General features: G+C 46.7%; 1 protein-coding gene across 1 annotated transcript; it reads left to right on the top strand.

Annotated features, from left to right (window-relative positions):
- Positions 1-542: 542 nt before the first annotated feature.
- On the top strand, positions 543-3,448 carry ZCCHC12 (zinc finger CCHC-type containing 12). The gene is made up of 3 exons (XM_040999756.1): positions 543-766; positions 994-1,077; positions 1,591-3,448. The coding sequence occupies exon 3, from the start codon at positions 1,711-1,713 to the stop codon at positions 2,893-2,895; it is 1,185 nt and encodes a 394-aa protein (XP_040855690.1). The 5' UTR covers positions 543-766; positions 994-1,077; positions 1,591-1,710; the 3' UTR covers positions 2,896-3,448.
- Positions 3,449-11,278: the final 7,830 nt, after the last annotated feature.

The raw sequence follows: 11,278 nt of genomic DNA, 5'->3' as shown, positions 1-11,278 counted from the left end.
CCTCTGGGACTGCTGCGCCCCCACCCTCTCTGCCGAAGATTCGCCAGGGGCCAAGGCTGCGCTGGAAGCCCGCCTCCACGATCCGCTGATTGGCCGCGCGGGCCCACCCGTCAACCTCTTTTGTCTCAGCGGGCAGGGGATAAAAGCGGCAGCCGCTGCCTTGGGAACCGTGCTGCCTCGACTTGGCTACCCCTTGCTGGGCGGCCTTGTGAAGCAGCTGCAGCCGGCAACTCCGGATCGCTTAAACAGCGGAGGAGATCCCGCTGTTCACTCCTGCGAGGCCGCCGCGACCTGCAAACGAGATCCATTAGGCAGACTGCCCGAACATCCGCTGGCTAGCGGCAGAGCGCAGGTAAAGAAGGAGGGCGCCGGGATTGCCTGGCGCTGGTGCAAGAGGGGAGGGAGAAGCGCCGCCTGCACTGCGAGGCACCCATCCTGGAGAATCGAGAACTGCGAAGTATGGGAAGGAGCTTTCGCAGGGGCCGGCCGCGCCGAGGTGCTGGTGGCCGGGGTCCGGGGGGGCGCGGGGCGGGAGGAAGGGGGTCGTCTGGGTACTTCCCGCTGGGTAGGATTTGCCTGAATTGCGGGTACCGAAGGGCGGTAGGGTTCCGCAAATCGCGCGCCTCCAGTGCCTTTTGCGTCTTTTCATCTCTTCCCGAGGAGGAAAAGAGATGGGCGGGTGTGTTTAACTGTTACTCCCTCTCTCCCTAACGACTCTTTTAGGCTGAATCCGATCTTGAATTCGATGCGGCAGGTTGCAGAGCTGGTAGGCCTTCGGTTTCCCCGGGGGTGGGGGGTGGGGGTGGGAGATGTAATGGGATGGGAACAGGGCGTTTGGCTTGTATTCCGCAGGTGGGAGAGGAAATTTTCCGCTAGGCAACAGAGGGGGCGGGGTAGGGTGGGGTGGGGGGCGGGTTTTGAGTGGGTGGTAGGATGACGCGCGAGACAGCTTCTGACCCTTCTCTCCCCGCCCTCCCCTCGGCTGTGGCGCAGTTCTGACGCCCCGCAGACCCGGATCTGTGACCGCTGCCACCCCTGCTCCCCACGCCGTTCACTGAAGTCCGATCCCATCCCCAGGTAAGCTTTCTCACGGAGGTCATCTATTGGAGAGGCTGCTGTTGAAGTCAAGGCACCACTCTTATTCGCGATCACTTCTGAGAATGTGAGAAACACAGAGGCGTGCGAGTTGGGGTAGAGGCGATGGGGGGGGGTGGCTCTAAGAAGGGGGTGTGGTTAAGACGAAAAGCTCTGGAGGTGAATGAGAGTTTCATTCGCGTCCATCTGCCACGTTTTGAGAGCCAACTAGCGGCTCTGGCATTGGAAGCAACAGTTGCCATCCTTCTCGAAGGACAGGTGGAAAGCGATGGATGTGCCTGAGGGAAGCACCCCTGTTTGCAGGCGACCATTGCCCGGCTCCAGGAGATCGTAAATGCAGTGGGCTGCAGGATAGTTTGGCAGCAGGAGGCGCGCGGGGTGGGGTGGGAGACTGAAGGACGGAGGAAATAGTGAATGCACTACCGGCTCTTTAGGTAGAGAATGAAGGCAACTCACTCCCCTACTGACCACCTTCCATCCTTTTCTCTTTTGCAGCTCCTACGGAGGAAAGAGGCAGGCAGAGCTCCCCGCCCCAGCACACCTGTGGATTCAGCTTTTCTGAAAAAGTCCCGAACCTCCTGTTAGATTCAGATCCCCTCTCGCCATCGCTCAGTCATGGCTAGCATCCTTGCGCATATGGGTAGCAGCCGGCGGCAGAACGCGCCCTTGCCGCCTTGGGCCCATTCCATGCTGAGGTCCCTAGGACGGAGTCTCGGTCCTTTAATGGCCAGTATGGCCGAGAAAAACATGAAGTTGTTTTCGGGGAGGGCGGTACCAGGCCAGGGGGAGGAAACCTTCGAAAACTGGCTGATCCAAGTCAATGGGATCCTGCCAGACTGGGATATGTCTGAGGAGGAGAAACTCAAGCGCTTGACGAAAACCCTTAGGGGCCCTGCCCGGGAGGTGATGCGCCTGCTACAGGCAGCCAATCCCAACCTCAGCGTAGCAGATTTCTTGCGGGCCATGAAACTGGTGTTTGGGGAGTCTGAAAGCAGCGTGACCGCCCATGGCAAATTTTTTAACACCCTGCAGGCGCAGGGGGAGAAAGCTTCTCTTTACGTGATCCGTTTAGAGGTGCAGCTGCAAAATGCCATTCAGGCTGGCATCCTAGCTCAGAAAGACGCCAACCAGATGCGTCTGCACCAGCTCCTGGCCGGAGCAGAGCTGAATAGGAACCTACGATTCAGGCTTAAGGGGCTTCTCAGAACGTATGCAAATGAACAGGAGCATCTGCCCAATTTCTTGGAGCTAATCAGGATGATAAGGGAGGAGGAGGACTGGGATGACACTTTCATTAGAAGAAAGCGTCCCAAAAGATCTGAGTCAATGGTGGAGAGGGCAGCCAGCCCCGTGGCATTTCAGGGTTCCTCCCCCATCGTGATCGGCAGTGCTGCCTGCAACGTGATAGAGATAGACGACTCGCTGGATGACTCCGATGAGGATGTGATCCTGGTGGAAACTTCGGACCCTCCCCTCAGAGGCAGGGCCAGATCTCAGGATCAGGTGGTGGTCATTGATCCCCCGCACACCTCGGGGCTTCAGTTTCCTTCCACTAGCGTTGGCTCTGGGCGTAGGAACAGCGGTGCTGGAGACCTGCGTAGAAGCAGAAAGCGCAAATGCGCCGTTCGCTGTTCCTATTGTGGGGAGGAGGGCCACTCAAAAGAAACCTGTGACAATGAGAGCAGCAAGGCCCAGGTTTTTGAGAATCTGATCATCACCCTGCAGGAGCTGACGCAAACAGAAATGGAAGGGTCAGGAGAGTCACTGGATGAATACAACGACCTTTCTGAGCCACTGTAAGCTGCTAGTCTCCCCTAGCCCCACCCCCTACGCCTTAAATGAATCTTTACCTAAACCCACGGTCCAATGATTGGCAAACTGGATGAAGAAAAGTTCCAATTGCATGAAATAAACCCGCAGAGTGACTTGACTTTGAGGTGGAGGAGAGAAAGAGTCTGCACACATGCACAATGGAAGGGGCTGGCCTGACCTCTGTTCTTTGTCCCTCTCCCGGCTCTGCTTATGAGTCTATATTTTTCTTTGTGTGCATATTTCCTTGATGGCTTTCTTCTCTTTGTGAAAGTGATATGATTCATTGTTAAATCTTCAAGTAATAGAGAAAAGTGCAAAAGGTACAAATGACCCCAAACTCCATATCCTTACATAACTATTGTCAACCCTTCAGTGTATGCCCTTTCTAGATGTTTCCCTATATCTATTATATCTATATACCCAGTTAGATATAGAGACAGTTGTGACAAAATATAAGTGTTGTTATATACTCTGTATTTTTTCACCAAATGAGATATGTTGTGACCTTCTTTCTATGCCAATAAATAAATATATATCAGCATCTATTTTCTTGTCTCTATGGTATGGTTTGAAAGAAGTCAATGAAAAAGCAATAAAAATTGTACAACTGCTATAAAGGGGAGATCATATTCTGAGATCAGCGTGTTTTTTTTCCCCATTAAACTATTTGAAGGTGAGGAAAAGGCAAGTAATAGTGGGTTGTCCCAAAGGTAAATGGACCCAGCCTCTCGACCCCAACCAACCTGGCCCCTAGCTCTTTGAGCTCCATTGCAGCACTTGCTAATGGACAATGCCCCAGTGCTTTCTTCTCAGACACCTGGTGGCGTCTGCTGGTGGCTGGAGGAATTGGGTGTCCAGGGCAGAGCCCAAGCTCGGCACTTTGTGGGCTCCATTGCTGTTCCTGCTGGAGCGGGGGCAGTCCTGCCTCATTTGTGTGGATTTCTCAGGTGACTGCCGCTGTTCCTGCTTGCAGTGTCCTGGTCGCAAGTCAATCAGTGTTCAACAGCGCGCTCTCTCTCTCTCTTTTTCCCATTAAAAATGAAAATAAATAAAACAAAATGCAAATTAAAAATAAATTAAAAAAATTTTTTTTTTAAAAAAGCATGACTCCCTACTTCAGCAGGGAAGACAGCATTCCCTGGAGGAGATGAGACTTTTCCAGACATTTGCCCTGTAGGAGCCCACTCTGTCTCCTCTCCCAGTCTCATCTGGGAGGGCAAGGAAAGAGGCCTATGTGACTGAAGACCCCCTAAGGGCCCTGTGTTTTTTGAAGATGCTGGAGTCCTTGTTTGTTTGAGCAATACTAAGCAGAGATGGGGGCGTGGGGGAGGGATAAGAGTGGAAGAGACTGCATTGGAAGCAGCACACGGAGAGTGGAATGATTGGTGAAGTCTGAGGCCCTGAACAAGTTCGCCAGGCAGGAAACTGCAGGCTTCACAGAGCTGTGATGACAGAGCATGCAGCTGGGGAGGAGGGAGAGTGTGTTGCAGGAGAGGGGAGGGGCATTCCAGCCAGGGGGACTTACTTGTAGATTGACAGAGACAGGTAAGCCTGGTGCCAGTCACAGACTCTGGAGCTGTGTTGTACCAGCAACGAATAGCTCACAGCTTGAAGGACCCGGGGAAGGGGGACTAGGGTCCTAGTTAACCCTAGTTGTTGATGGCTCCCACAGTAGCTACACACACACACACACACACACACACACACACACACACACACAAAGGCATTTCAAGAATTTTTCTTGACAGCCAAGACCTTCATTTCTGTCCTTCTGTCTTCATTGTTAATAGTAGCTGAGAGATAAACATCCTTATCAAGTCAGGCGACACTTTTGTAACACCTCCTGCTTCCTGGTATCTCATTGCTTCATTTCCATGGCAGCTCCTTCCCACCTTGCCCCCTCCCTGGCCTTTCTGGTGCCCACTTCTCAGGCTCCTTCACTGAATTTTTCCCTCTTCTAGATGTTCTCATAATATTAATAATATCAAATCTATCACAATTATTATTCTTTTGAAGAGCCTATGTGCCAAGTACCTTGGATGAAGCCCTTTACATGCCTTAGTTGCTTTAATCCTCATGTTAACCCCAAAAGATAGGCATTACTATTAGCACATGTGAAATCCTGGGAAGCAGTTCACCAATAGACTCCCCTGGCAAGCTCTTGGTAGAGTCAGAAGTCAAGGTCCAGTAAGATGGGGACCAAAGCCTACACTTCCTATACTCTTAACTCTCAGCAGCCCAAGTTGAACTACCATGTAAGTGTAATGATCTGTGTAGGACATATAAGGAAGCTGAATCCTAGATAAGACCTGCAGGTGAGAGATGAGAGATGAACAGATTGGAAATGAGAGATCAGCACATGGATGGGTCACCGCAGGCTCTCAAACAATGGCAGCTCCATGGCCTGTGCTATGGCACTTATATTCTGCTGTGGAAGAAAGGGCTGGAAAAGGAAACTGCTGCCTGAGCTGTGAAGATGGTACTAGGCGTGCCTCTGAGGATGTGACAGCCTGGCTCCAGGAGCTACCCTGACATACATGATGGTCCATCCAGAAGTGCCTGTGAGTTTCATACCTATGATGCCAAAGTAGATTCCTTGCTCAGGGTGCTACTGGGCCCACCTGTCCCCTCCATGCATGGTTCATGCACGTCCAGTGGAAGTCTTTTTAAAGACTTCAGTGTTTTAACAGTTTTTTTTTAAACAGTTCAAGTCTAGTCCAGTTTTCCTCTGCTGAAGCCACACTCCCTTTGCAAGGGATGCTGGGAGCTAATGTTGGAGGCATGCAGGTTCCCTGGTGCTTGCAGGGAAGGAGACAGTGAGCAGGTATGAGGAGCCCTTACAACTTGGGTACCTCTGAAATCTTCCCCCTCTTTTCTCCCCTCCCCCCAGCCCATCGGTGATCTCAGAAGGCAGAAAAGAAGGCGGCAGAGAGAGTGGGGTTGGATCTTCTGGTTTCCCCACCTGCAGCCACTGGTCTGGGATAGGAGCTGTGACTTGGTGCAGCCTCTTACAACTGTCTCTTCAGACATCTACCATGGCCACTCCTGACACTTTACAAGGAAGAGGCTGGAGATGTGCACACTTAGAGTCTCTTGCCTAAGATCACACACTTCCAAAGGGTGGGAGCTGGAATTGAGCTTCACATCTGCCTCTCCCTGGAGCTAGAAGTCGTTACCATACTACTGTAAATAAAACTAACCTTAAGATAATGGGTACAAACATCATTCTGGCACAGGTTTCTTCTTTTTAATGAAGAGAAGGGTTTTTAAAAGGAAGATTTATTTATTTACTTGAAAGATAAGAGTAACAGAGAGAGAGAGAGAGAAGAACAGAAAGAGAAAGAGAAGAGAGAGCCTACTATCTGCTGGTTCACTCCCCAAGTGCCTTCAACATCTGGACCTGGGTCAGGCTGAAACCAGAAGTCAAGGCCTCATGGGTGCAGCAGGGGTCCAGGCACTTAGGTCGTCAACTGCTGTCCTTCCAAATTCATTAGCAAGGAGCCAGATCAAAAGTGGAGTAGCTGGATTTGAACTGTGCTCCAATAAGGCATGCAGGTGTCCCACACAGGAACTCAACCTGCTGCATCACCACATCCTGTGTACCAATTACTGATTGCCATGCTCATGACAAGAAGTCTGCACAGTAGCTTGGCCTTGGTTATTAAGACAAAAAAAGGACAGTTTTAGAAATTTCCTTGTCAAAGCCTGAAACCATCTCTTCATTTATTTTTATCTGTGATTCCTGTGATAGCATGCTAAAAATAACAAACTGTTGATGAGAATGTGGGCAAACAGTCTCTCTCACACTGCTGTTAAGACTGAGATGGATATAATCTTGCTGGACTGGAAATGCATCAAAGGTTGACATGTGAAATTTCCTGAATACAGCAGTTTGACTTCCTGAAACTGAGAAAATGGCTGGACAGGTGTAAACAATTTTATGAACAAAGATCCTTATCCTAGGTTCTCTATATTTTATTATAGTGAAAAACTGGGAACGACTTAAAAGAGCATGATAATGGAAAATGAGAGGTGGTATAAAAGATAGTGGGTAAGGTTTCGTGAAATAAACCAGGTTCCATACTTGCAATGGAATGCTAGACATTTAAACCTCTGGGTGTGACTTTGGATGATTTGGTCAAACTGGAGAAAGAAAGTATGGTGTCTCCAGCAAAAACTTGAAAGACTACTGGTCTGAAGGCCTTGGGCCTCCAACATGTTGTTCCAGCAATCTGGGCACCCCCTTTACCTAGATAAATCCTTCTCAGGCTTTAAGAATCATTTTACTCCCTGAGGGCTGTTTCCACTTCCTCTGCTAAGGGTTGTCTCCTATAATTAGGTTGTGTTTTTTTATTGATCAAATTGCTTCTCTAATGATCTGTCATCCACCCTCCCCTCCCACACACATCTTATACCTTCTAGGGAGTTGGTGATGGGTCTCAGTGTATGTTCTAGGCATTCTCCCAACTCATGAATCTGTGCTTCTGGCTCCTTGGGCCTCCAGATACCTGTGAGCCTTGATTCCCCTTTTCTAGATCCCTGGCCCACCTAGTTGATGAGATCAGAAACCTGGGAGACATTCTCGTTCAGTTGTTTGCTTCTCACTTTCCCATGTTGTCATTTATTAGTTCGACTATTCACTTCTCGCAGGGTGGATAGTGGGAGATGGGTTTCTTTGCAGGTTTGCTTATGTTATATGATCAAACTTTAGGTTTGAGGGTTTCAAATTCCCAATAATCTCATGGGCATTGGTGTGATGGGTGCAGCTGGTTGATAGCCAGCATCCATTTGCCAGTTTAAATTGACAGAGCAAACAGCTAGAAATGAAGGTTCCACACCCTGCCCTTCCTACCTCCTCCTGCCATTCAAGTGAATTGACAAGGCAGAAACTAGCTATGCAGGCTCCAAGTGCACCCAGCTCCTCCTGCCTCCAGTCCCTCCTGCTTCTTTCCTTGGTACTAAGGTTAATTGACTACACAGAAACTTTGGACTAGACATTCCCTTCCTGCCTCTTATCACTTAGTTAATTGAATGTTTTGTACTTCCTGGGAAACTTTGTACTTTTGAGTCACTCAATCTGATTGGAGGATGACAGCTTAAAAACCTGATTTCTAACGCAGTGACTCCTGGAGTGCAGCGGGACCTGCTGTCAGATCTGCTGTCAGAAGTCCTACACTTGGGTCTGATGTGATCGCTTGCTCTAACAGTGAGTATTAAAAATAGCAGCGCAGCAACATATAGACGTTTGGAAGTATCTTCCTTCTATTTAGGAATAGCTGAGTCATGATAATGAATGATATCTTCAATCACTATGCATACCAAGATTTTTTAAAATCTCAGAAAAGTGACAAATGAGTTGCAGCAAGAGATAATAGTGGGACTAAGTGTATATAGCCAATAAGCAGAATGCAAACAGGGCTTCAAATCCTGTGAGCTTGCCACTGTGAATCTCAAGCAAAAATATTGACCTTGCTGAAAAAAAAGGATATTGGTTTGGAAAATCAGTTATTGGGGCAGAGATGATAGGCAGATGTAAATACATGCCCAGTTTCCTATTCAACAACATAGAGGAAAACTGCTTGATAAACTCTAAGTAAAAGAACCTAAATGTCACATGGTGGGAACATGATGGAAGTTTGTTTTAAATATCCTCAATGGACCAAGATCTAACTTTTGCTCAGGAAACCATAATTGAAAACAACACTTATTTAATGTTATTGGTATCTGAAACTCAAGAATGGCCATAAGCTTTTGCTTCAACACAGTGAGTCAAAGAGATATTTGTACCACTGTGTTTTCAACAGTACTGTTTACAACAACCACAATTAGGAATCAACCAATGTGTCCATCATCAGGCAACTGGATAAATAAAATGTGACAAATATAGATGATAGAATATTACTTAGCTATAAAAATGAATGAAATTCTATATTTGCAGCAAAATGGATGAAATTGGAGGATATATGATTAAGTGAAATAAGCCAAACCCAGAAAGACAAGTAACACGTGTCCTCCATTAGATGTGGGAACTAAAATTACAAACAAAAAAATCCAAAAATAAGAAAAATAAAGAAAAGTCTGTGTATCAATATTGCTGCAAATAAAGTTTTGTAAAATTTTGTTTTATACCTTTGTCAAAACAGTGGCTAAGAACACTTGTCTATCAGGGTTTTAATGACCTGTGATTTCTTTATAACTTACTGTATGTGGGTGAAATGACCATTTTTTTCACTATTCTTGATAATCATTGTCTGTATTTCCGTTAAACTAAGACCTTTTTGCATTTAAATAAATACTAAAATAAAAAAGAATGGCCATAAACTACTTCTCTGTGAGAATATTTTATAAAACTCTTTAAGTAACTTGAGGGTTTTTCTAAAAGTACAATATTTAAAATGTCACAAATCCATGTAGAAGAATCTATATAGCTATATATGTAATTTTAAAGGTTTATTTATTTTCATTGACAAGGCAGATTTACAGAGAGAAGGAAAGACAGAGGAAGATGTTCCATCCACTGGCTCACTTCCCAAATGGCTGCAACATCTGAAGCTGAAGTGATAAAAAGCAAGCAGCCAGGAGCTTCTTTGGGTCTCCCACACGGTGTAGGACTTGGATCATTTCACACTACTTTTCCAGGCCATAAGCAGAGAGCTAGATGGGAAGTGGAGCAGCCTGGATGTGAACCACCACCCATGTGGGATGCTGGTGTTGCAGGCGGATTAGCCAGTTGAGCCATCATTCTGGCTCCTATATAGCTATAGTCAAATAATCATAATAGCATAAAGGAAGATGAATAAGTCATTGGTAAATACTGAAAATTTTGGTATATTTCTTTTAGATATTTTCTAAGAGTGTAGATATGTGCATAATTTATTAGAGATGCTATATTTATGCATATCACGTGTTTCTAAAATTGCTTGTTGTTTTCTAATGGTAGATGTAGTAAGTGTGGTAGCACAAAAGGGGGTAGAGCCTGAGAAAATATAAGAAATATCCATTAAAAAAAGCACAAGGAACAGATGTTTGATGACATCAGGTAAGAATCTATTTGGGATACTTAAATCCATTTCAGTATTAAATCCCTGGATCAAGTTCTGGCTCCACTTAGGATTCAACTTGCTGTCCACGCATGCAGAAAGCCAGTGGGTGATAGCTCAAGAATTCCCATCTCCTGGCTTGGGCTTGGGCCATTCATTTGGGGAATGAACTAGCAGATGGACAATCTCTACCTGCTTTTAAAATGAAAATGAAAATAAATAATAGTTAAAATACCACAAAAGCCATGGGAAGGGCTGACATGTTGTCTCAGGTGGCTAATCTTTTTTTTTTTTAATTACATTGCATTATGTGACACAGTTTTTTAGGCACTGGGATCCCCCCCCTCCCCTAACCCTCCCCCCATGGTGGATCAGCTAGCTAATCTTCTACCTGCAAGTGCTGATGTCCCAGATGTGTGCCAGTTTGTGTCCTAGCTGCTCCACTTCCTATCCCATTTATAAATCTGACTTTCCAATAAAATTGATAAATATCAAATATATTGTATATACTTAAAATACACACACACACACACACACACACACTGGGGTAAAGGATCACCTAGGCCCCAGCCACATCACAGGTCAACCTCACAATTAGAATGCTAATACTCCTTCTCACATTAGGCTTTCAATTTTGGAAATCTCAATGCTCTAGCCAGTGTGAAATCCGCAGGCTCTGCCATTGTGGACAGAGAACCCCAAGCCAGGGAAGGCTCCAGAGGCCCGAGGGAAGCACTTATCTTCCAAGTTGAATTCTTAAGCTGTGGTAGTGAGGTCCCAGGCTCAGCTGGATCTCTGTGAGACCTTCCAAACTGCCAAATGCTGGCTCCTGGAATAGCATCAAGGCACCTGTGGATGATGGTTGTGAGTGTCTTGTTTACCTCAGTGAGGGAGAATACTGCCTGTCAAGGCTTTGCCAGTGCTCAGGGGAGGAGAGGAGACATTGGCACATATTGAAAATGAAGCTTGGATTTAGGGCGCTGAGTCTGAGTGTAGAGACCCGGGTGGGAGTGAGTAAGGACCATGCGACTCCCAGTACAGAATTGGCTGAAGCATCAAGGGGAGGGTGCTACGTGGAGGCACTCAAAGAAGTTGAGCAGAAATATGGAAGCTTTCCGTTTGAAGAGTTGGTGGTCTTTAGGGGAAAATTTCTGGAATAGAAAAACGATTTGCCCACACAGCAGAGCCCTGGAGAAGGCAGAGGACTGGCAACGTACCATTTAGGTAGATGATGCTAAGCTTAGTGCGGTTTTGGTTCCCAAGGAGAAAGTATTCCTTCTCAGATACATACGTTGTTGAGTAATTCACCTTGGACATATATTTATCTTACA

The sequence above is a fragment of the Ochotona curzoniae genome, unplaced genomic scaffold (genome assembly GCF_017591425.1).
Source record: "Ochotona curzoniae isolate NIBS_2020 unplaced genomic scaffold, NIBS_Ocur_1.0 scaffold_1852, whole genome shotgun sequence".
Taxonomy (NCBI): Eukaryota; Metazoa; Chordata; class Mammalia; order Lagomorpha; family Ochotonidae; genus Ochotona; species Ochotona curzoniae.
This window is presented reverse-complemented; position numbering and strand designations above follow the sequence as displayed.

Bases quoted from the DNA above. Each gene is read 5' to 3' on its own strand.
- ZCCHC12 (XM_040999756.1), top strand. From the start codon at position 1,711: ATGGCTAGCATCCTTGCGCATATGGGTAGCAGCCGGCGGCAGAACGCG.